Source organism: Beta vulgaris, chromosome 5 (assembly GCF_026745355.1).
Source record: "Beta vulgaris subsp. vulgaris cultivar EL10 chromosome 5, EL10.2, whole genome shotgun sequence".
In the NCBI taxonomy this organism is placed as follows: domain Eukaryota; kingdom Viridiplantae; phylum Streptophyta; class Magnoliopsida; order Caryophyllales; family Amaranthaceae; genus Beta; species Beta vulgaris.
This window is the reverse complement of record NC_079206.1, coordinates 42,906,355-42,933,350: the sequence shown is the minus strand read 5'-3', so window position 1 is coordinate 42,933,350 and position 26,996 is coordinate 42,906,355. Positions and strand designations below refer to the sequence as shown.

General features: G+C 35.7%; 1 protein-coding gene across 4 annotated transcripts; it reads left to right on the top strand.

The window, feature by feature from the left end:
* Window positions 1-9: 9 nt before the first annotated feature.
* Window positions 10-25,323, top strand: LOC104893576 (uncharacterized). 4 transcript variants are annotated; one of them, XM_057395118.1, is made up of 13 exons: window positions 10-375; window positions 4,261-4,329; window positions 5,712-5,807; window positions 8,718-8,836; window positions 12,214-12,409; window positions 14,018-14,193; window positions 17,300-17,429; window positions 19,625-19,785; window positions 21,453-21,479; window positions 21,568-21,666; window positions 22,131-22,207; window positions 22,290-22,392; window positions 24,782-25,323. In XM_057395118.1, the coding sequence occupies exons 1-13, from the start codon at window positions 106-108 to the stop codon at window positions 25,002-25,004; spliced, it is 1,746 nt and encodes a 581-aa protein (XP_057251101.1). In that variant the 5' UTR covers window positions 10-105; the 3' UTR covers window positions 25,005-25,323. The 4 variants fall into 4 exon arrangements, with proteins under 4 accessions (XP_057251101.1, XP_057251102.1, XP_048500482.1 ...); XM_057395119.1 differs by lacking the exon at window positions 4,261-4,329; XM_048644525.1 differs by lacking the exon at window positions 21,453-21,479 and having other exon boundaries at window positions 11-375.
* Window positions 25,324-26,996: the final 1,673 nt, after the last annotated feature.

The window sequence follows — 26,996 nt, the reverse complement described above, 5'->3', positions numbered from 1 at the left end:
CCCTTCTCGTACATCCTAGATTTGTCCTTGCCCTTTCACATAAAAATTTAGAATCATATTTGGAAGTTCTTCGGAGTCTTCAGATAAGCGGCAAAACACAACACAATGCAGGCACTTCACCTTGGCTGTTCAATTCCACCTTCTCTTTCTCACCATTTTCCATCAAATTCAAGTTCCATGAATCACAACTCTATTTACCACCACAAACCCAATAAACAGCACCAATTTCTATACCCCGTTATTCGTTTCTCGCGCCCCAAAAAACCCGGTATAATCACGGCGGTCTCGAAAGTTGATTATTATGATACTATGCATGTTAGCAAGAATGCTACCTTGGATGAAATTAAGACCTCTTACCGAAAGCTCGCTCGAAAGGTTTTTCTTTTGTCTTTCTCTGCTGTGTTGTTTTACTAGGAATTTATCACTTGTTTCGTGCTCCATTTTTTAATGGTTTGGATGATAGTAGTAAATTAGGACCGACAATCAAGTCGGATTGGGCTGGGTTTGTGTTTGGATTGATAATAAATGGGTTAATAAACAGATTGAAAAACTCAACTCTAACTTGATTTTGTAGATATTGGGGTTTAAGGTATTGTGTGGAATTGAATGTCTTGTACTTGCTCCTGGATCAGACTCGCATGGAGAGATGTTTTAAATGCGTAATGTCATTTGAAACTCGTCTTGTTAGGATGATACTATCAGTTCACCAAGACTTAGATGCTTAAAAAACCATAATTTCATTGGGTTCAAGAGTTATGCAGCTTGGCTGTACCATGCTGGCTCTGTTTATATATATATATCCGTGTTTTGAAGGCAAGTTCTGTGAGTAAAAGTTCTGGACTCTGAAGTGGTATCCTTACAACAATTGTATTGAATTTTTCCCATCAAGGAAGAGCAGAAGGAAACCTGAAGTGAATACTTAAGACATTCTACTGAAAAATGGCTATAGAAGGCAATAGGAACATGTACCCCTTTAGCTGTTTCTATGTTGTCCAATCAGCTCTATGGGTTTGTTTTCAGTGCTTCGATTTAAGGAGCTGAACTTGATATATAGTATAGTTGAAGCTATATTCATCCTTTAAATTATCACAGTAATAATCAACCTTTACAAGCTGAATAGAAAAAAAGAGCATCATATTGCCTATTAGAGCTAAATTTTGTCAAGTTGCTCATCTAGTAGCTCATCAGTGCTGGAATAGGGACTTTATCAGGGGCAAGGAATTTTTTGAATGCTCTATACTCCAAATAGAACACCAGGATCTATCCTTTCTCTTCACACTATGAAACCTGGGCTAGGCTAGAAACAGACTGCTAGACAAATGTATTAACCCCTCCATCATGCCGTGGACTAACATCTCAATCTCATCTTTTAGGCTCCAAGGAGTAAGGATATCTATAGGGTCTACATTGATCGGGTTAGTGTCCTCTTTGGGTGTAATGACATGCTCGTACCCTCTAGTTGGTCGTAGTCATTAGGCATCTGGAAACGCCCCTCGGTACTGGTACAGATTGGTACTTAAAGAATTTGGGAGCAGTTGCTGAAGGGCTTAATCTCCCCATTTCTGTCATCTCGTCTCCCTTTTAACCCCTTGAAAATCTTCAGGATCCAAGTGAGTGAAAGGCTTTTGTTTGATGTGCTTTCAAATATTTAAAAAGCAGCAGTCCCTTATCTTCTGAAATTAACTTGAAAGATCTAGATTTTAACCCTTAGTCCCTTACCGCTGCTTCAGTTGCTAGTAGGTCATAAGAAGAAAAAATTAGAAGGGTTCGAGGTACTCCAAAGGTTCTAGAGAGACTAACATGGTAATTAGGCATTTAGGATGCAACACATAGTGGAAGCTTTAATAGCTACTAGTAGTGGCCCCCACCATCAACGAGAACTGCCTAGAAATTGTTTTTTATGGAAGACTTGAGGTTACAACAACTACAGAAAGTATTGGTTCTTAATGTGTGCAATCCAGTGAATGATAGAGACATCAGTCAGTCTTTGGTGCCTGAAAAAGTCGATTGCAGCATAGTCTCTGGTGACAAGATGATCTAAGGGGGATCTAAAAGCAAAGCACTTGCAGCCACACAACAGCCAAAAAAGGAACACAGCTGACAGCAGATTCATAGGAGTTTGTGAGAAGGCTAGAGATTGAAAGAGAAAGATTTCCTAGAGTACACCCTGCTTAATTTCTATAATTAACAATTTGTCGCTTGATACCTTGTTTCCGTAGTTGCCATTCGTGTTTCTGTCGTAAGTTGAGCGTAAACAACCCTTTAAGCCTTTGACCTGTCTGGTGTGCTCTATAGGCTTGTTTGAAAGCTAAATGTTATATGCTAGGTTTGAGAAAAGCAGCAACTAAACTCAACAATGGAGAAAACTAAAGGACAGAATAAAGGCAGCAGCTTTCAGTAGATAATTAGAAAAGAGAAGAGAATAAGGATAGAAGAAGAGGAGAAGAATAGATAGGGCAAATAGTTTGTCATATTGATTAAGAATTGTAAGTTTGTAACCAAACAAATTCCACAGCTTTCAAGAGGCTCGGGTTCTCCCTTACAATGATATAATTACTCTCAATATCTCTGGATAATTACGTCTTCCCACCTTTCCCCTATTTATTTTAGTGCTGAAAGCTATGTCTCATTCTCTAATGGTCTCTTGTCCTTTTTCTGAATTTCTCTCACGTTCCCTCATGATTGCAAGATGTCCTTCTAATGATGGACAGGTGTCCTCCTAACCCATTCTCCCTTTCACGATGACTTCATTGCCCTTTTTGTGCTGGCGCGTTGTAAATCTTATGGGTGGTTTGAGTGGGTTCATTACACTAGAACCACAGTTCTTTACCTTGGTCTTAGTGGTGTGTCCTTTAGAGAGTGAATTGTGAACCTTAGTCAGTCGCATTGTACTAAATCTCATTCATTTCCTTTACGATTCAAGACTTTGATCTACGTTCCTCCTGTTTTCTTCTGTCTACTGCTTAATTATATAGAGCCAATATATAATTATTGTTTCTTTTCTTACCTTGGTGGAAAATCTGAATCTTGCTTTTTCCATATGCATCACGAACACTAGAAGCTGTGGCTTTCTACATTGATTCCTTTTCCTAACAAATTTTTCTTTCTTCTTGTCAAATGAAATCTTACTAAATACATGTATGATTGTTTCAATTGATTGGCAAACTCCAGTGGCTCCAATTTGAAATATAAATTGCTAATGTGCAGTAATGTTTCTCATACTGCTTCCGACTCATAGACCTTGTGCTTTTTCTGTAGTTCCTTAGTGGATTATGCTGTTTGAAGGAGTACTCTTCTAAATTGTGAATCTATTTTATTCATATATATGGGACAGCTTTAATCTGAAAATAATTTGAACAGAACTTCTTAATCTTGGAATTTTTAGCCTTTCTTTCATATCTAGTCATACATAACAGGACTTGATCAACTATCATGTATTTGCTGGTTTACTTATATGCTAATATTAGCAAAGATATTCCACTAGAAACAAGAACTAAATTTATAAGAATTAAAATGGGGATACAAAGTCCTCCATACTCGACAGGAATCAGTAGAAAGGGTAACACTAGGGAAAGGCCCATGACCATGAGCCCAAACAGAAGCTGAAGATACTACCATTTTACATAAAGGGAACCGAAGAAGTTACCTGACCACCAACGATATGTTTCATTCTTCAGTGCCACATAAATACAGTTCATCACAAGCTGGCTCCCCAGTCCCTCCCTTTAGTGGCCTTCCAGACCTCATATACTTTCCTGTTGATGACCTGAACAGTATACGGAGCTATGCTAGTAACCCAGCCACACCAGAGAGCTTTTGGCAAAAGTAAAACCTCCATGTCACAGCAAGAGTAAGTTTTTCCTTGTCTTTACCCTCTCCACAAGCAAGCTATGAGATAGAAATATGATAATTCACACTTTCTTTGGCCTGTGAACCTAGAGATTCTCACAAAGTACTTAATTTGGCCCAAGTATATCATGGACTCATAGTGTGCTTAAGATGGGTAACATTGACAAAATATTAGTTGCAAACTCTTTCTTTAGCCATCAGACTGTATTATCTACAGCTCGGTCCTTCTTAAGGGGATTATCCTTAGATATTATTAACTTGTTAAAATATTCTATAACACCATGGCTGAGGTACCTCAGTCTGCACTATTACTTTCAGCTTAGACTCCTCTTATTATATAAAGTTGCTGGTATGTCAAATTTTAATGTGACGTCCTATTTATTGGTTGCTAAAATTTCTGTATGTAAACAGTACCATCCAGATATGAACAGAACTCCGGGTTCAGAGGAAAAATTCAAAGAGCTTAGTGCTGCATATGAGGTACTTTTCCACTAATTAATCTATTTTCCCATGGTCTTGGAATACCTTGGTAAAATTACTTTGTTAGATTTTATTAGGTTGTCTGATGTTTTGCTTCCCTCATTCTTTAAACTGTGAAAAAGATGCTTATACTTCCTTTCAGAGATATGTACTATGTGGTTGAACAGTAACAGAGCAATTTTGGTAGTGAAGAAAGTCGGAATGTATTCTAAGAGACTTAGATGTTTTTGTCAACTTCACTTTGGATATTGCAATTCATAAGAAGTGGCTTCTTCTCGAGTGTATATGTAATAGACTTCCCATCTACCTACGAAGATTAGTTAGTGTAGCTACAAATATTACTTTTTGTACTTTTGTGTTCTATCTGATGTATCTATATTGTTTGCTTGATAACTTGTAGTAGCACTTCGATGTATTTGCATTTGGTACGTGATGTATGTGAATCCTTCTCACCTGATCTCCCCTCTCCTCTCTCTCTCTATATATGCATATAAGTTATGTTTTGGTAAAGAAGGTTAGCTTATAGAAAAAATGTACTTTACCCTACTATGCCTTTGTACCAGTTAGCTTCCACTTTGCTACAACATTAAAAGGCCACCATCTTTGTATATGCAATCACTCTATGTATTCTCTCCTCTTTTTCACCATTTTGTTGTTGTAGCCTCGTAGGCCCATTGAACTGCAATATTAGGAAGACTAGTAGTTTTGAGTGAGAGGGAGTGTAGAGAAGAAAAAAGGTGGGACTTAATCTTACATGGTGCTTAGAAACAACCTTTCTGCTTAGACAAGCTTAAGCTCTTTGGGGATATCTGAACCTCTCTAGTATGTCATGATCTTTCGTTGTTGTGTAACACCTTTGACATTGTTATATTTGTGAAGTTTATGAAACCCTGTCATATTGAGAAGATAAGGCATTGTATTTTTTATGTCTCATTTCTTGGTGTGGCCCTATCCTTTAATCATTGCAGAGGGGACCCATTAGGATCTCATTTCATCAATATCTTCACTGATTATCATCACAAGATATGCTTTAAATTATGCTACTAGGTGAAACATTGAATGTGCTGTGTAAGTGCAATCTCTTAGTCCATATATTGTCAAAGTAGAGACATAGGATGATATGTGGGCAATATATTAGAGATATATCACTAGATTTAAGACTACTGAAAGTAACTTTCCCTTGAAGTGGATGTACCTATTCCTTTACTTAGCTAGTCATAGAACTAGGTAACTGTTTGAGCTCACATTTATATGGGTTTTGATTTCTCTTTATATGTTTGTTTTTTATATATGTGTTTTTGGAAGCGGATGGTAGATAATGAATGAAACGCTTCTTGGAAGATACTTGTTCTTCTAATCCTTTGGGCGAACTCTTTTGTTAGGTTCTTTCTGATAAAGAGAAGAGAGCTTTGTATGATCATTTTGGTGAAGCAGGCTTGCAAGGAGACTCAGTTGGCCCTAACTTTAATGTCGAAGAAGTAAGATTTTAGTTGTCAAATGCATTTCCTATGTTTACTACATTTTCTTGAAGTGTTTATATTAATGGATATTGGATGCCTGCGTAACAATTAGGAAGAATCTTTGTGCATTTATGGCACAATATGATACCTATATGTGTACAATTTCTACTAATTTAGTTATGATAATTTATACTTCATACGATAGTTGTGGAGGAATAGGATTGTTTATTTTACTTGTTGACTTTAGTAGAGTATGGGAACTTGAATCCATAATCCCCATAACATATTGGAATACCCATAAATACAAAGTATAAGGATGTGAATAAGTCTAGTAGCAAATGAGACTTTGTGATTGCTAGAAACAACTCTATTTGATGAAAATCTGAATCAGTCATTAAAAATAATAGTAATGTTAATGATGGTTGTGGTGTTGGTTTTTGTCCTGATGATAATAGTTCAATTTTGGCTGCAGTCCTTCATTTCATTCCTACAATGAGCAAGGTCATCATTTTTTTGTTTAAATTGATGACGACTATTGGAGGAAATGTTGTTGGCATGTCCTATTAGCCTAGACCTTTTTAGTGGACTCCACCACAACTAATCACTGCCTACACACCCTATGTTAGAAATACATTATTCTCGAACGTTTTAAAGACGTACAACAAAAAGGCAAGTTTTGGTTGAACCGCAGTGTGAAATGGATTTTCTTAAGAAACGCTTTTGGAAATGGATCATCAATATTAAACCTCCAAGGTTAAGATGATCAAGAACCTTCCTACAACCTCATTGTGGAATACCATTTACAAGAATGCATGGATATAGATTTGGTTCTCGTGAACTACACTCCAATTATCAGCATCATAATGAACAACCATGACGCCATCAATTTTATGGGAATGTAAACTCTCATTAACGAACATATTAAGGTGGTGACCGTGGTAGTTGGAGTCAAAGTGAGCCATCATGGTAGATGGTGCCTAGTCGTACGTTTTTGGGGACTATGGAATATGGATGAGTTGCGATGATAAAGGTATACAACGAGATTTGCCACACCACTCCTGTTTGACTTTTAAACTTTAAGGATTTAAATATTCGATTATTCGAAAACCGTTAAAGCAATTATTGAAATGGTAACGTTTAAATTTGTATCATGGTTCAAAAATACGGCCCAATCAATTAGGTGAGCTAATATTGACATGATTTTCACCTTTGGCGAACTAAATCTGACCGTTTCAAGCCGGTGGATTTAAATAAGCCAAAATGTCGAGCAAACCAACCTTGACAAAACAATTTCGCCTGAATTTGTCGTATCAAGACGCTACTTTTCAAATTCTTTCCCGGAGACGACTGCTCCCTACCGTTTTATTTAAATGAGTTTTTTTCAACCACTCAAATAAGCGTTCTAATACTTTGCACTTTTCATACAGTAACTTTGACCATACTTTTTCTATTGATAGATGAAAACAAATGTTTGAGTGTAAGATGTCACTTGTTTTATTTCAATATATACTACATTCGATTCTCAATATGTGACACACTTCCTTGATACTGAAGTTTCACAATAAATAACACTGACACCAAGCTTGAAATGGAAAAAAAAAAGAACCTTTTTTATTACAAATATGCCACTAAAGCAAAAGGGGACCACTACTTATTTATTTCGTCCCTTGAATCACCTTACTTCGTTGTGGTCCCAACTTTCTCTTTCGTACTTTCTCTATGTTTCGCTGAAATATTTTTCAAGATTTCACCTTTTTTATAGTTTGTAGTTCCTCCGTTCCTCTTTCTTCATGGGTTGATCCTGCTTTTTTAAATTCTACTACTTACATGGACAACCATAAGCAAGGGAGAAGTTCCAAAAGTAAGAGAGAGGTTTTAAAAAGTAAGAAAGAGAGTGCAAGAAGTGCATTCTCTTCCGAGGTTCTTTATAAGAACTAATAGCTACGGAGGGAGTACTAATTAAAGATATCAATCGTCAAAGTTGTGTGTTGGAGAGAAAGTATTTGACTACTATTCCCGTAAGTAATTTTACATATTTGATTAGGATTCAATTTCCCAGTTACCATTTATATTTTTATAATAATATCTGGAGTATAATAGCTAAAATACCTAATGAATACTATAATACCTAATTCATGACGTGACAATCGTATTATGGTCCTTGATCAACCTGTCATTTATGTTCCTGCAACACTACGACCAGATTTTGATCGCGACTGAAACCGCAGTTTCAAACCACTTTATGTACGCTAATCATAGTTACGGTAAAGAATTATAAGCCTAAGCATAAGCTTTCATTCGAAAAAAAAGAAGCTAAAAGGTGCTCGCTCTGATTGAGGATGTTCTTAGTAAGATATAGTTGGATTTGGATTTTGCTTGGCATTCGTTTTAAAATATTTTGAGCAGCTTATTGCTTATTGGAAACGATAACAATATGACGATCCAAGTCACTTTACTCCCATTATATTGACCGTAAATAGTTGAAGATCACTCTAATACATTGTACACCTCATTTATGGAAGATTGCTAAAATTTAGACGCCCTTAAGGGCTACTTAATGTCACTTGTGGCATATGGGAGTTTCTCACTTATGCTTCAGTTAATTCCTTTCATTAATAAGCTACCAGCTAAGTAAAGTGCTAACGAACATTCACTTTCACAGATCCTGATTTGGCAGAACCTAGCTTAGCATCTTTGTCCATTTTAGGTCCCGGCCTGTCATATGTATGCTCAATGCATCTCTGGCAGCGCTAACCAGTAAGTTTGAGTAAGTGTTTCTGTTATTGCTACAAATTATGAAGGAATCTTCGTGGTTATGCTGAGATATTTCTGTTTTTGGTTCATTGTTTGATGATACTTGTGATACTGTCTTTTGATTCGTTGTTTCTCAATTATCTCATTTTTCTGGTTCTCTTTTTCATGTTGTAGGTGGATCCTTTTCAGGTCTTTGATTCAATATTTGGTGAAGAAGGTGGATTTTTTGGAGGTCAAGGCATGGGTGTTAATTTTGATAGGAGAAGCAGAAGCAGGCATAATATTGATATTTGGTAATGTTGCATATTACTGTGTGATTATTTTCAATTAGACTCAAGTGTTGTTTCGTTGCATTTGGGAAGTTACACTTCCCTTGTCTATGCAATTCCTGTGTATTCTCACTTCCTAGGAATTGAGTAATATTGTTTGTCTAAGTACACGAAGTTGGAATGCCCATGGGAAGTTCTACTTACCTATGGGGGCTAGGTAGCAACTTCCCCCACTTGGTGGGAAGTAGAACTTTCTAGGAAGTGGTGTGGTTCTAACTTTCTAAGAAGTTAGACTACCCTATGAATTAGAATGTCAACTGAAGTACTAAACAGCACCTCAAAGTGAACATATACTTGAATTCAAGAGTAATATTGGGTTTAGCTTTTAGAATGCTGCGCTAGAAATTCCCTTAATCTTATAAGTGGAGCCCGTGCTTGCTGGAATGGATTCTTCAAGGTAAGAACCATGCTTTTTATAATGATTTTCTGCAGTTTGTATCCTCAACTCTAGTTGTGTTTTTGACTTTGATAAAAAGAAATTAGCTTAGAAAGAAGTCGAATGTTAGAAATTATTCTGATATATAAATAGAGATACTATTTCAGAATTCACTAGTGTTAAACTCATGTGACATTGGTGCTTAATAGATTTTTGTAATTATGTTAGCAAAGGTCATTGTACATAATATAGTACTAAAAGGTCGCATGCATTAGAGTAAATTTAACATTGAAGTAATGGTTATCTTCGCAAAAGTTTATAAGTCTCTACATAAAAGCAAAAGCTTCACCCGGTATGTGGATTATGGTGGCAATCTCGGCTTGTTGGGCCAAATAGAGAAAGAAATGGTGATAACCATTGTGCCATGATGATGGTTGGTCGTGAAAAATTATGGTTGATCAAGAGAGGTAGTATCTAAGAATGGCATTGTTGCTTTTATCAAATATCAGTTTGCCCTTGGTAGAGTTGAGAAGATGGAAGTTATGGTCTTTTGAATAAGGCTATGGAATTCATTTAGCCTTCCATCAATGTCCATTACATAATTAAGTACTACCTCCCTTTGTTATTAGTTGTTCCACTTTGTATTTTGACACGTCACATATTAGTTTGACCATATTCTATTACTAATATATGAAATAAATGTCATTATGTAATATGTTTTTTGATTTTGTCTTGACGTATAATTTCACAATCTCAACTCTGTATCATACTCCATCCGTCTCAAAATATAGTTCCTATTTCTTTTTGCACAGTCTCCAAGACGTACCTTTGACCTACGATATCTTCTATTTTGTATTAGTAAAAAATATAAAAAGTTGATATTATGAATGTACATATTGAGACGTATCTAACAAGACCCCACATGAGTATGTTTTCTTCTATACAATAATGAGTCTATTTGGTCAAAGTTTGTAAAATTTGACTCCCAAAATAGAAACAGGAACTATATTTTGGGACGGAGGGAGTATTTACTAAGAGATAACAAGATATCAATATTTAGACTTGTGCACTGGTGAACATGAAAATCAAAGTGGAACAACTAATAACTAAGAAAGTACATATTTTTGGACAATGACTAACATCAAAGTAACATATAGCATACGATCATGTGATGATAAGCAAGAGGTCATGGCTTGAAAATTCATTGTCCTTTTACAAAATAAGGAGACACTGAGGAAATGACATGACAAATCAAATACCTGTTATCATGCTATTGCTGAGACGAGCACTACGTGGCAAAGACTTGTGTGAAGCTATGCCTTTCAGTTGTAAAAATATGGAAACTACAACAGTTGCTATTATTTTGATTAGCTAGACGGAACTGTTGGTCATTGTTGCACACTTGCACCAGTTCCATTCGTTACTTGTACCTTCTCCAGTTTCTGGTTTATGTTGGATAGTTTAATCTTTCTTCCCCTACCGTATTGTACAAGAATAGTTTCCGGGCTTCTTTTTTGTCTAGATTATGTGATAAGCTATCTATGGTTGAATATCATATTTCAAATAGATTTTCCTTTATAAGATCTTCAAAAGAAAAATTATAAAGGGGCGCAGTGCAGACCTATGGATTTTCACAATTTTCTGGACTGGATCTGGTTGTCGGGAATTTTACACTTGCAGCTTTGTAAACACGTAGAAAATCATTACATGCCCCTTAAATATGCAGGGATATATGGAAAAATTCCTTTTAACATAACAACTTTCTTACCTAAGTGCTGTTTTGCTAAACTTGAATGAGATAGGATCTCATAGAGAGACAATCATTTTAGGGTACCAGTACGTAAATGGCTGGCTCCAAGAATTTTCTAAATGAGTTTTGGGATTAATACAATGACACTTCTCTTACGACTTCTGCTACATCATAATGGTCATCTGGATTCTGGTACCAGTACAGAAATGAGCACTTTTCCTGTGCTGTTGACCTTACTTGCTGGAGGCTAATTCCACTTGAAGGACCAGTCACCTTGATGAAGCAGTATTTCAGTCACCAGTGCTCGGGAAAAGGCTGAAGTTTATGAAATAAGAAGTTGAAGTAAATTGTCACCTTGATGAGAAAAGCTGCCATTATTGACTGTACAAAACAGATATTATTATGACTAAAATGTGGCAGATCACCTGGATGCCTTATCTCTTTTGGCCATTCACTTTTGAGTGCTCAGCCCTCACCATCTTTATGGGATATACAGCTGGATTAACGAATATGAAAGAAGGGAGGAATTTTCAGTGATCAGGAAGCTAATTTGATAGGGAGCCAGGACGACCAAGGTATAGAAGCTAATTTGAGAAGACCTATGGAAGGCAGGATATAGGTCGAGATTTAGGAAAGAAGTCACTTGTTGGGTAGTTCTCAATCATGATTTAATCATAGTCAATGTAGATTATTGTACATAGGAGCCAAGATACTGGACAGTGGCAATACCAGGGGTAAAAAGATGCCTCTGACATGCTTGATGTTATCATCGTTGATGGTGATGACTGTTTTGTTGGCTATTGGCATTAGTGTGTTTCTTTTGACCTCCGTTTCTATCTAAATGGCACACTTTGATTTTCATGCACTCCAACCCATGACTTTGACCATTATATCTATAGTTATCTATTGGTAAATTAGTTATAAATGTTGTATTTTGAAATATACGTTGAGATGGATCGGACATCTTAGATACTATGCTGTTTTTATATATTAATACAATAGTTCAGTGAAGGTTAGTATACGAAAGAAAGTTAAAGTGTTGCAATAGAAAAGATATGGGGTAAGTATGACTTATGGCCTTTTTACATTGGATATTTCTGATACTTGTTCATATTGGAGACTTCATATGCAAAGTATAATGTCCACCTTGTGGTTTTTTTTTTCTCTTTTTTCAGAGTCTGTTGCTTACTATCCTGCAAATTCTTTTCCCTATAGGTCTGATCTATATCTAACCTTTGAAGAATCAGTCTTTGGAGGAACACGAGAAATTGAAGTTCCCTGTTTGGAGATATGTGCTGTATGTGGTGGTACAGGAGCTAAATCGACAGCTTGCATCAAATCATGTACTGAATGTGGAGGTAGAGGAAGGGTGATGAAAAGTCAGAGAACACCGTTTGGTGTTGTTTCCCAGGTAATACTACAGCTTTGAGGTCCTAAATTAGTACAGATGATTGAACTCAGATCTGTAGTTTGTAAATTAAATCTCACAGTTGCTGGGTTCAGTTTTTGTTGCTACGTACTGGTAACTTATATATTACAGCTGACGTCACTCTCCATAATTATAAGGTCCTATATTTAACATTATCTGCTTTTTGACTTTCTAATTGCTTCATTTGTGGTTTTCTTCACCTTGGGGGGGCGGCTGGTGTAGGGAATAGGTTAAATGTTTTACGAAGAGACAAATTAGTCATATCAACAGACTGCTAGAATCTGCAGTTCTAATCTTTGGGTTAAGTTATATACCTTTGAGCATCCCTGGATTCCGTTTACTGCATCAGTATTTTGTACTAGGCGTAATTTTTTTCTTTAAAATAAAGAGTAGGTGGTTTGTATTGGATTCAGAAAGTTTTGCGATGATGCTTGACTTGCAAATCTTTGCATTCATGATTGTCAATGTCTGGTTCATATTTTGACTTCCAAAATATTGAGTTGAAATGAGAAAAAGGTTTCAAGGAAAATATTCATGAACTAAAACTCCGCTAATGCTTTGCCAAATGACATGTCTAAATACTTTTTTTCCACGTCATCCATATGTTATGATGACTTGCCAATGCAGATTTATTTTTTACTCATAATGTCTATTCTTTGGGCAACGTTGACCAATGATATCTTACTAATCAATTATGAAGGTTATGAAACATTTCATTAAATTATAATCATTTGCCAAATATCTAACCCTCTCTTACTACGACAGTTTTGGTCATAATATTTTTAAAAAATGAAAAGTGCTTATTTACGGACTTTTCAAAAGCTGTGGAGTTGGAAAAAGAAATAGTACATTTAAACTTGAAAAATTCAAATGAGATTAAAATTGCATTAATATGAATTTTTAGAAATTCACACAGCATTGGGTGTGATCCATTATTCCATTAAGCCCATTACAAGCCCCTTTTGCGACACCGTGACCCTTACCATAAACACGATTTTAAGTGCGCTTTTTCTTTTTTTTCTTGGGGGATATCATTCACTTAAATAAATTTTGTAATCTATGGAATTCTGAGTTTTGTTAATATTAGAAGGAGGGGACTATTAGAAATGATCTTTCTGCTAGTAGGTAGCTACTAGCTACTAAATCGAAGATTTATGGCAGTTGAAAAGCTAGTAGGAGATTTGTTGTAGAATCTATGAATTTGCTAGGATCAATGTAAGTTTACATTTTCGTAATTGGTTGAGCATTATTCTAAAATTTGATATGGTTAAGTTAACAATTTGTAATTTCACATCAATATCCTACCTAAGTCCGGAGATAGAAGGCCACTTCATATGGTTAATCATATTTGGCGTTGTGCAAATGGCCTATCTATTCTACTTGGCATCATAAGTGTCTTTGGGGATTCTGTGTAATGCCTGCAGAAAAACCCCAAAAAGCTTATGCTACGTTGTCAGTTCATTACATGTTCATTATTGGTGTTTAATCTGATTTGTGTATACTATTTATGTAATTGGTTGGCAATTGTTTATTCAGATTTGGAATTATTGTCTAGTCCCTTAGAAATTGCATGTTATATTCATTTTGTAGGTGTCTACGTGCCTAAGTTGTGCAGGTGATGGAAAGGTTGTGACTGATGATTGTGCAAAGTGTGATGGCCTGGGAAGCATAAGATCAAACCGGAGTTTTGATGTAGTTGTCCCGCCAGGTGTTGCTGATGGGGCCACTATGCAACTACAAGGAGAGGGTAACATAGATAGAAACAGGTCTAGTCTTGCCTTATTCTTTTTGATTATTTACTCTTTTTTTTTTTCTATTTTTTCAAGTGTCTTACACAGTGGAATTAGAAAAGTTAGATTTCGAGTAAGAGTTGACGTAATTTTCTTCATTACGAGAAATGATGAGTCACCATTAATATGGACACGTCTGAGATCACCATTTGTTCGGGAGCTCTTCTGTTCAATCGTTTTTTTTCCTCTTGTTGCTAGATTTCTTATTCATACACAACCACTCTTTGTTCTCGGAGGCTCTACATATAAAGCTTGACTACTGTGCTCTAATTCAAGCTCCAATGAGGTATTGCCACATGATATATCACGCAAAACTAAATTAAATTCGAAATATAAGTGCCTCATAATTTGAAACTGATATATGCTTGGGCCTTCTTCACTTTGGCTTTAAGAAAACAAAGCCTTTGTCCCAAAATGATATGGGGTCGGCTAACAAAAAACCGTCATAAGAACCCGTATGTGAAAAGTGAAACAAGAAAAGTAAAGGAATAAGTTAAAGCAAGTAAACAAAGATAAGTAAGAAAGTGAAAGTCAGGGAAGTAAGACGAGAAAAAACATTAGGAACAAGAAAACAAGGGGAGTGTAAAGTGGAAACCAAATATGATGATTAAATTTACAATTTTAGGAAGCTTATAAAATGCTAGTACAAAGCTAGTAAAATTCAGTTTCAATTAGTCAAATATATATTCTGGAAAAATCAATTTTGATTAGTGTATACCAAATAAATCAATTTGACTATTTGTGCTGATAATTGCAATAACCACTAGCTCCGTCCTTTTGAGTTAGTCCCTTTTGCTTTCAAAAGTCGAAGTTTTCTAAGCTAGACCGTATTAAGTAACTTATACTTCCTCCATGTCATATTAATTGCAACATTTTTAGATGTTTCACTTTAATTGGAACATTACTTCATTTTGGTAATATATTTCTCTATCTCTATCCTATAACATGGGCCCCTCTTATTATCTCTCTCTCTCTTCTCTTCTCTTCTCTTCACATAGCTTCCTTAGAAAGTGTGCTAACCCTATATCTTGCATTGAATATGGAACAAATGAAGTATATAAGAGAAGACATAGTCATGTGGGATGTTAGATTTTTCTCAATGTGTATTTTCAAAATATGAACTTCCATTACGTGACGAAGGGAGTACATCACAATTCCCCCGTTTCTTAAAACTTGGAAGTTGCAACATCTGTAAATGGCAATATCCAAGGAGGAGAAGAGAGAGTGAAATACGGCCCATGTGCTTGTGAATGATAAAATAAGGCTTTCTTTGTATAAAAGTTAACCAAATAGAGAAATGTTGCAAGTATTTTGAAACATCCCAAAAAAGAATATTTTTGCAAGTTTTAAGAGATAAAGGGAGTATTCGTTAGATACAACAATCCTACTTGATTAAAAAAATTTGATTTGCCAAATTAAGACTTAAATCAAATTACCCGTGATCCGAATAAGATATATATTCTTGTACAATCATATGGATTGAAGAATATGATTATTGTTTATGTGATCTTGTGGTTCCACTTCTGCGCTACTCAATCCCAAATAAATGCACTCCTGTTTTATGCAAACTAATTTGATTCATTATCAAAATCAAAACAAAATCTACAAAAAGTATATGAAGTTGTTTTGTACTCCCCCCGGTCTCTTATTAGTTTACCCACTTTCCTTTTTGGGTGTCTCTTATTAGTTTACCTATATTTTCTTTTTCTGTTTTTTGAATTGATCTACTAGTTTTATATTATTATCTTCTACGTAAAGCATCATTTTTCTATTTGGCAGTATCCTTCTCTCTCTTGGCTCACAATAAATTAATACTTTATTTTTCCCTTTAGGACAAACATACTATTTCTCCTAAAACTTTGAGGCCAAAGAAGTGGAGGGAGTATAAGTTATATTTATTTTTAACAAAGTGAGCAAATTGACATTATTGAACTAATCTACGAGTAAATGATATTGTCATTTTCATTATTGTCCCCAAAACAAATATTAACAGATCAGTTTATATAAGTGAAAATGAGCTCTCCGAAATCAGTCATAATTAGAAAAACACACAACTCAGTGAGAAAGAAGTTTGAACTTTGAAATTTGAATATGTAAAAATAAGTATTAATTAGTAAAAATCAGTTTGAATCTGTTAATATAAGTTTTAATCAGTAAAAATCAGTTTGAACCTGTAAAAATTAAGCTTTAATCAGTATAATTAGTTTAATAATGAAAAATTATATCAGTTTAGTAGAAATTAAGTGAAGTGAAGAAGGCCTGACCTTACTAACTTTTCTGTACAAGTTCACTTATGTATATCTTCTTGCCTCAATCTTTATACTCCCTTCATCCCAAGAGATCTTAGCACTTGTTAGGACACGTAGTTTAAAATGATAAATTGTAGTTTGGTTATCAAATGTTATTTCATTTAAAAGTGGATGTGATAGGGGAGTATTTTTTATTGGAATAAGAGAATGTTGGGTATTTTTTATTGATAGAGATAGAGTGTAGACCAAAGAGGTATTAGTAAATTAATATAATAATAGTGTGACCAGGTTAAAAATGGGGTGCTCAAACTAATATGAGACAAATAAAAAAGGGAAGTGCTTAGACTATTATGGGGTAGAGGGAGTATATTTTAGGGTGAGTTGTGACAATATAAATTGGTGCTAGATGCCTAAGACAAGATAAAAGCGGAAACGTGCTTTATCACCAATGCATATATGGATAAAATTATGTAGGAACAGGCATTGCAGCCTGTGTTAACGGATATTGCACCTTCAAGCTAAAGAGATCCTTAGCCACGGAGTTTCTTTGGCAAAACCATTGGCGTCTTCTCTTTTCATAGAGGGATGTGGAACCTAATCAAGGATAGTTATTTGAAACTGGCTAATATTGGTTAGATGCTTAGGTTATTTCTTGACCATGTGCTCTGCCGTACTTCAAGATTTGGTTGTGAGGAGTTGTATCCTGATGTTGAGGGGAATATGTAGTTTAGGATGGGGATGGTTAGCACTGTGATGCCGATGCGAACTTAAAAAGCAAAAAGAAAAATAAAGAGCTTAAATCGACATAAAACCTTTTGTTCTGTTGTTTGCAGGGGTATATGTGGAGATCTATACTTAGTTCTCCATGTTAAAGAAAAACACGGAATATGGAGAGAAGGTCTTAATCTCTTCTCTAGAGTCAAGATCAGTTGCACTGAGGCAATATTGGGAACTGTGATCAAGGTATGCCACTGTTCAGATTTTGAGGAATATGAATCGAGAATTGATGTCTCATGTCTCTATCTACCTATGTATGTATGCTAATTCACTGCATCTTACGAAGTATCTCATATGAGACTAAGAACTTCAATTGAAAGAAGTTTAGATGAAGAGCCTAATAACAATAAAGTATTAGCGCTGTTCACAAAAATTCTAGCTGCAACAATTGGTTTTTGGCAGATTTCTCGTTTCATACATTAAAAACCTTTAAGAATTTGTTTCCCACGTCCTCTTTTGTTTATCCCGTTAGCCTGATAGTCTGATATAATAAAGTAGACATGGGCCAAAGATTTTTTGGGAGTCATCCACAGAGGAGCAGTCTTGTTTCATTTCTTTCTACATCAATGTTTCTTAACGTTTTTATAGCATGCATAACTTGGTTATGGTCTTATGAAATGTTCTTTCAAGAAAAAACCTACAAGTACAGGAAATCGGACAGTTCATATATGTCAGCAATGTATCATTCCTATTCAGTATTCAACTGCATATAACAATTAGGCTAATTGATGTTCAGGGTTCAATTGAGGTATCATGTAACTAGTGTGCTAAACTATACACATTGTCCACTTTCAATGTGCTTCTGATTTTCACTCAAATGGTTGTATATGACTTGACACAAATAAGAAGTTCTTAGGTCTGTTGCTAGCTCTATAGAGGGTCACGTCTTAATCGGGATAGATCAAATGTTTAAAGATGTGATTAGGAGTATTAATCTGGTTGAGGTTTAGCAATCAAGTTGTTTGACCTGGACTCTGTGGCTTAGAAAAACAATATAACTTGTGTTTTTTATTTCACAACTACTTACCCCCATCCCAAAATATAATGCTTGTATTCCGCTCCGGGTGTCCCGAAATATAGTGCTCGTTTCTATTTAAAAACATTTTTTTCCTGATATACCCTCATTGCAAAAAGGTAATATCTCTTATGTCCTCATTTTATCATGGAAAATTGTACCCATATTTAATGTTATTGATCTTCAACCGTTTTCTTTAAATTTTATCTTTCCATAATCCTCCTCATTCACTATCATTGGCTGTTTAATCGACATATATATGTTTCATTGTTTTTTTATTTAAATAAAAAAACACTCTTTACATTCCTCTTAGATTCTGCTTACCTTAATTCCCGTGAAAAAAAAGCACTATATTTGGGACGGAGGGAGTAGTTATAGCCAGACTATAAGGGATGAATAGAGCAACATCGAGGGACTATTGAAATTTCATGCTAGATCCAGTCCATCTTTCTAGATTCTCATATATATGTGATTGATTTGACGCACTTGTGGATTTGCTGCCATTTCGTCTTTCACTAAGGAAGTTAATCTGTCATTATTGATAGATAGTCGGTTCATACTTCATAGTAAAGGCTGAAACTCACTGGAGTTCGGATCTGATAATTGGGACATTTGACTCTTTGGTAGTTGCTGCAAATCTTAATTGTTTTAACAATAGCATTCTTTAGTGAATTCGTTGTACTTTACTGTCGCACTTTTTTTTGGTGTACCACAGTGAGAATTATCTTCAAAAAAGAACTCTTCATGGCAGTAATGTCCAAACTTACATTGTATCTTACCTAATTTCCAAATTTCATATTACCTCTTTAATCTGAATGGCAGTAGGTCTTATGTGATCCAAGAGTTGTTCCAGAACAAATTTCTGAAGCTGGATACGATTAGGAATGTGACAGTTCATCAGCTCCAAATTTTATTTCTTGTGGAAGTGAAAAGTTTGATGACGTAAGAGATCTTAGTGGTCTACAGATCCACTGGAAGATGTTCAAGTGTCTAGGTCCTACAATGTTCTTGAGATTCTCAATGTGGATTCAGATTGGGTTGATTTTCTAGATGAGCAAGACCGTCCATAACCCCCCCCCCCCCCCCCCCTTTAAAAAAAGGTCATAAGAAAGGTTCCAAATTCTCCCTAACATAGCTAATGTATGAACAATGACTTTGCTTGATGTTCAATCTGAGTCCAATATGTTGATTTGACAAGCAGATGTATTTGAAGTATTTTCTAAGCTATTTGTCCTTTAAAGCTATAAGATTCTCCATTAGTAGAATCCTGTTTACTTTTCTAGAAATTGAATGGTGTTATATTTGTAGTAGGCTTGTAGCTATCTGAATTATTTGAAGTGATGATGATTATGCTGACGAACTTCAGGTGGAAACTGTAGAGGGCTTAAAGGAACTTCATATTCCTTCTGGGATTCAGCCGGGAGATACTGTAAAATTACAAAACATGGGAGTCCCAAAAACTAATGAGCGGTTTAGAAGGGGTGATCATATCTTTATTGTCGACATCCAAATCCCCAAAAGAATCAGGTCTGGTGCCTTCGTCATCCTTTCTTTCCTTTCCTTCCCAGCCGTTGAAAACTTAATTCTAGTTATTGAACAGATATGGAGAAGACATGGCCAAATGAAAAAGGGGAACTTTATTCTGAAATCTCTTGTTTAAAGTTGAACAGAGTGAAGAAGTATTAACGAATATGAGGGATTGTTGTCTTTGTTTTATTAGCTAATGAAGGCTGAAAGCTCTTTATTTCTTTTAAAAAAGAATTGGTAAGGATAAGGACCCTACTAGATTAGTATTTCTTGCAGGTTAACCTAGTTCAGCCTAGCATGTCTGAACCTTTTGGGGGATCCCCACCCCAAAGAGCCCTTATTGGTGTTCGATCCTATGACCTCAAGGTCGTGAGTAACGTCTCTTATTTATAGGCCAAGTACTGCTTTGTAAGGATTTTGATTGTAGGATTCTGTTATGATTTGATTGTCAAATGTAATAGCTGGCACCAAGACACCTGCTTAACTGTAACTGTATAATAGTGGAAGCCCTAAAAGCCGAGGCGAACTGTTACTTGGGTCTCCCAAAAGTCTAAGCTTAAGAGGAGCATTTCACAAGATACGACTATTTAAAATTTAGTTACAAACAACTATCATGTACTTTAGATATAGAAATATTACAATCAAAAATACTATGTCGTTTCTAAAAATATTTTCCAGCATAATTAGCATCAACTACCAATTCAAGACATCACATAAGCATCCATCATCCATAACAGCAACACAATAAGAGTCTTCATTTCACCAACTACCAATTCAAGACATCATATAAGCATCCATCACGCACAACAACAAAATAGAAGTCTTCATTTCGCCATCTCCACATGCTAATCTATGTAGATATACGCTGGGCAGTAGCTGCTTCCATCACTACACTGATGGCTACCTCATCCCCGGATCATAATGCGGGTCGCGCACAGTTTAACTCGCCTTGTTGACCCCAATACTGCGAGACCCTCCAGTCCTTGCTTCACATGTTCTCCTTGAAGTGAATTGCTTTTGATAGGAGAGCAAGTGAGACAAGGATCAGAGGGTCTAGTGCAGATGTCAGTCTTGGGGTCAATGAGGATAGTAGCAGTGTGTGTGACCCGGACTATGAGCCTGGGACGAGGTAGCCAGCACAAGTGGTGATGGAAGCGGTTACGCCCCATAGTACATTTACATAGATGCGCATGTGGGGATGGCGAAATGAGGACTTCTATTGTTTAAGCTTTTATTGTGTTGTTGATAATGGATGATGGATGCTTAATTGCTTATGTTTGTCTTGAATTGGTTGTTGATGCTTATTACGCTAGACAAATATTTTGGAACCCACCTAGTATTTTGGATTGTAATATTTCTAATTATGTAGTACATGATGGTTGTTTCGTAAATAAATTTTAAATAGTCTTATTTTGTGAAATACTCCTCTTAAGCTTAGGCTTTAGGTTAATCCAAGTAATAGTTCGCTCAAGCTTTTAGGGCTTCCACTATTATATTCTTACATATATTTAAGCATGTGACTTGGTACGGGCTATAACATCAAATCTGTTCCATAATGTTCTGCCCTAATTTAAAAGCTAGAAATTTCTATGAAACATACTCTAGTTGCTTAGCTGTATTTTTTTGTTTTTGTTTTCCAATTGTAATTGTTGGTTTCTTATTTCCAGTGAAAATTTTAGGGGGGTGGTAACACTGTAAGTCTATAACTAATGTCTACTTTCAGCTGGCACTTTTTTGAGCAATTCCTTCTTCATTTCTTTGATTTTTACATTCATCGTGCAGCACTTACAATGCAAATAAGTTCTGTAGTACAAAGTTTTGCTCTTTTTCAAGTAGCCAACATCTTGGTTCTGAATTCTGGTTTCTCACTCTCTCATTCAGGTTCATTTCATTTTATACACTCTAAAGTGCTTTTTCCATTATTTTAAACTTGTCTTAGATTTTCCTTTCCTGGATGTCCCAAAAGTTTGTCAACTGTCTGCATAACACCTCCGAACTAAATGTGATTTTGAGAGAGTAATACAATTAATGAAAATATAAGTATTGTAACCTTCCCTTTGGTTTTCTTTCCCTAGTTTGATGGATCTCTGGTTAGGGGAGGGGGGGGGGATTAACCATTCATGTGGTTTGTCAAGAGAAAGTGTTCACTTTAGAAAGTCTACTAGAGGGTTGAAGGTATCAAGTGTACTAGCGTAGACCAACCAAGTAAAGCATATTGCACCAGCATTGTGGTTGCACTAAATGCTCCCTTCCCTTTGAATCTATTATTATGTTTGTTTTTGCCTTGCATGTCAATAATTTAGGGTCGAATAATATGTATAATCAACTAGCATTCATGATGCCAGTGACAGAGAAAGGGAACTGGTGGAAGAGCTGGCTTCTCTCCAGAAATCATCAGAAGAATACTCAACTTCTCTTGATGGTAATCATAATTATGAATGTTGTACTACACGACGATGTTTTTTCTTCCTGTCTCAACTCATTATCTACTAAATGCATTCCAGGTGGTGTAAGTAGAAGTAACATGGCAAGACAGAACAAACACAATTCAAACCAGAAGGGCAAACCTGGTAGTTCTTTGTGGAAATCTGTAGGACGATTTCTTCGGTAAGTTTGAGGGTTACTTTCCTGTCTCTCTGCATGTCTCTGATTGGATGTTCTGTTAGTTATTGAAGAGAATTGTTTTTTTAAAGAGCACATTTCCTCTGTTCCGTATGAAGTGCAACATTTTCATCCTCTGGAAGTTCAATTTATTTGCAACATTACCTCATTTGGAATGGTTCTCTCTATCTCGCTCCTAGCACGAGTCTCTGTCTTTCTCTCCTCCTTTTCACATGACCTCCTCAAAATGCCTGTCATCCCTATATGTTGTAATTATGGAGCTTGGGAAATATATGCTAATATTCCTGTATGGGGTATACAAGTTTGCTTCAGTGGCTCTTATTCTATCATTCCTTTAGTTCTATAACATAAAGCCCCCACATATTTCAATGTTTGACCTTTAATTTATATTGATAAAAAATAAAAATCATGAAGAAAGTATCATTAATGAAAAATGTTGTTATGTCATGGTATGACATTTACCTTTATATTTTGAAACTATGGATAGAGATAAATATCGTAAAGCACGACTGCCCTGTACTTGAAACGAAGGGAGCATGATTTAAGTTAATGCCACATGCACCAAATACAGCAATCCAACTTCTGTTGAATATACTCGGACATATTAAAGTTGGTTATCGCACATGTATATATAGAAAAGTCTAAATTGGACAAGGGTAAGACTATACATCTGTATCTTTGTTTGGTGAGAAAGTGTGCTGAACACTTGAACTTAAATAAAGAAGGGGAAAAAGTAGCAAAGCTTGTAATGATGCTTGTTCAATCCACTTTGAAAAGTTGCGTCAAAGCCTTTATATAGACCAAGCGCATAACTGACAAATTAAAACTGAGGTACAACTTAGGAGCATAACTAGTGAGTTACTCACTACCTAGTATTCCACTGGACAAGAATTCAACTTAATAAATACATGTTTGTTAGACAAACCCACTAACTTGTTGCTAAAAGATAGGAATTCACTAGAATAATAGACAAACCCACTAACTTGTTGCTAGAAGATAGGAGTTAATTAGAATAATATTTTGGAGCATCAATAAACACTCCCTCGCTCCATAACATGTCTTCTTGCTAGACATCAAACTTTCCTTTTGCCACAGATTATGATCATGGAATGAATTGGAGCAATCAGTTTCTCTTCTCATATATTTTCAGTTCAGCAACATGTAGTTTTAACTTCAAAATTCATCTCTACTGCTATAGTTTTGGATTCACTATCTTTTATCAAATGAATTCTTTTGTTTACCGCTTTATGATAGCTGCTACGTTGAATTCTATTATTCTCCAAAACTATCTGCAACTTATGCTCAGTATCCTAGTTTCCGAAATTTTAAAGTTATACCTTGCAACATTAGTGGGCATGAATGGGCATCTGTTTAGTGGTGTAGTGAATGCTAAGCTCTGTGCCCATATTCTCTCTTATGTGTAAGAAATTGTGTGGTACCAATATCAATAACAATATATTACCAATAGACACGACACTTTAAAGTGCAAAATAACCTAAGTGCCAATATTTATGTAGAAATGAGATTTGTCATTGTTTTAAGTTCAAGGTTTATAACAGCAAATGGCCTAAAATTTCTCAGTTAACATGTGCAGTCCAAATGTTAGGATACATGATAACATCTGAATTTTGGCCATCGGTGAAGCTCATAACTAATTGTGTAAATTAGAACAAACTACTTATACTAATAATAATTATTGTATTAAAAAATAAATTTTTTTTTGGGGGGGGGGGGACATTTTCACTTAAGAGATTGGGAACTACAAAGTATCTGTAGCCTGTAGGTGTCCGAGAGAAGAAACAAAATTTTTCTATTTCCTTTTGTCCTTCCTGTATCCCCCTATAACCTTTTGTCTTCTACCTTGATGTCTATTCTATTATCACCAATATCCTTACTTTTAAGCATTTAAATACTCCATTGATTGGTGGGTGTAATTGTTCAGTTTTCAGGACAAGATTATTATTTCCTATGTCAGTATTTTGTATATCATTGCTCCACTTATACTTTTATGTTTGCCAATGCACATCTTTATCATTACTATCTTCAACTATTTTTTAGCAAATTTATGGAGTATATAAAAATTGGAATTTTGAAAATCCAAACCGAGACGAATCCATTAAGCATAATAACTCTTTTATATATATTAGTAAAAAGAAATAGTCAAAGTGAGGTATCTGAATAGTGCAAAAGTCAAAGTGGAGCATCTATTTACAAACAGAGGAAGTATGTCTGTGTGATGGCTTCGAAACCACAACATCCTTTGCTGCCACCATTTGATGAGTATTGGAAAGTCTAACTGGGTGTAAGTCATCGATGTTAGTTGTGTAGAGTTGCTACTATTGATTGTTAACATGTACCTGATGTTTATGTGCAGAAGAGGAGGGCAGTCACGAAATGGGTTTGCATCTGCAACTCTGGATATGACCTCCATATCATACAAATACAGCAAACTCGAATCTCCTGTCTCATCTTCTTGCTTAGCTGTAGTTTTCTTTTCCTGTATAATTGTGCTACTAACTATTTTTCGTAGGAAATCTCTTCAGGCTTATTTAACTACTAGATACTCACCAATTAGACCTGTTAGAAGAAAACATTGAATTTGTTGCATAATGTTTTGCTTTGCAACATGTTGACTTTTTTTTTGGAAAGGAGCTAGAACTCCCCTAGATCAGCAGCTATCAAGCATGGAAGGGGAGATGAAGAAATCAGGTCGCTGTAGCTCATCTATTCGACATTCTGACCTCTTTGATCTAAACATAATCAGTGTTTACTAAGCTTAATCAGCTTATCTGGTCTCTTTTGTTGTGATTTCAAATTTTTAAGAGCAATTTTTCTCAAGTACTTGTCCAGTTTAACCTAAATTTGTTATTTTGTCATGCATAGAATTTACTGCACTGTTCTTGCCTGATGGCTTTTCATACGTGAGTTATTCTTTACAGTAAAAATCAAATTGTCTCCAGTGATGGAATTACAAGGTTCACTACTGCCAAACTCTTTGCGATTTTTGTTTTCCCTTTGCCTGTTCATTTTTTTTCCCTTAGGGTTTGTATCAACTATTTATCAAAGGATTCTCTTAAAGTTTGGGAATATTATAGCAGCAACATTGGTAGACATGAATATAATAAGTTGATAATGCCATACCGGAAACAGGATTAGAGGAAGATGAAAGAGTTCTATTTATCCGATGAGGGTAATTGTTCAAAGTTCTAACTAGAATGAGGCTAACGTATTAATTTATTTTTTTTTTTTTTTTTTTGTGACATTGTGAAAGCGTACAAGAAACTAAATAGCTAAACTAGTAAATGTACCTTGTCTATTAGCTGTGGCCAAATCATGAGTCTTTCTTACTTGCTCCCTATGCACCTTAGTTATGGTGCATCAATTGAAAGTTGTTGCTCTCTCCTTAATGGCAACAATTGTATGACGAAGAGATATTTCAATAGAGCTGGACACCTTGAGGCAATGAACTAAAGTCAGCAAATTCGTGTGAATCACAACAATGTTAGACACTCCCTCTATGCCCACAGAAGGGCTTGGAGGCACGCCTTGACCTCTGTAGCTAGAGTTGATGATGTGTAAAAGTTGATGCCCTCACTGGCCCTTGGGTCACCTTGAACGTCCATGGCAACCCAAGCAGCACCTCTCAGACATGTGCGGCTGTCCCAAGAACCAACGGTTTGGATAATGGCCTCAGGCATAGAGTTGTCGATTGTACCAAAATTTGCCACAAGGACTCCTTGTGGCCGACTAGGATCTGGACGATACAGCGGATGCGAAGAGGTTGGAAGGCAAAAAGTCGCGTGTGAATCCATCCCTCTAGCCAAATGATCTTGGAATACTTCCAATGTAGCACGATGTTGACAAAAAATTTGTTCACTACGAGTGGTCCAAATAGCCTAAAGAACAACCATAAATTTACGAAGACGAGATTCATTATAACCATCCTCTAAACGAAAATTGATAATTTTGTCCCATAGTCACTTCCTAAAATTTAACTATGTATCACAAGTAATAAGCGGGATCAAATCGGCACCGTTTTACACTTCCTCTGCCAAAGGATAAAACAAAAAAAGACGCGATAGATTTTCCTCTATATGTAGTCAAATCAGACATTGAGTTGTATCCGTAATATTACGTCTACTCAGGTTTAAATTTGTACTATTGCACTGTGCCACAACCTCCATTGAAATAGTTTTCATTTTGGCATAATGTTTAAACCCGAAATGATGCGAAAAATTTCGTATACATGTGATCCTTCATGTTGTAGATATCTTTTTGCTGTCGGTGAATGAGAAAGAAATAACCTGATTTTGTTGAGTTTCCCCCGAACTTGTTAGAGGCCAATACTGTATGTCAGAAAATTGAAATTTGAGGGGAGTTTCACTATTCTAATCCGTCTTACACTAGAGGGGATGAAGTATTTAGAGAGTCGACGAATATCCCATATAATCCCATCTTCGACAATTAGATTAGCCACCTTTAATCTTGCGGCTTCTGCTAAGGAAATATCATCTTTGACAATGGGAGTGAGTGCATGCATCCATTTATGGCTTGAAGCAAGAAGTGACTGTCCATTACAAATCTTCCAT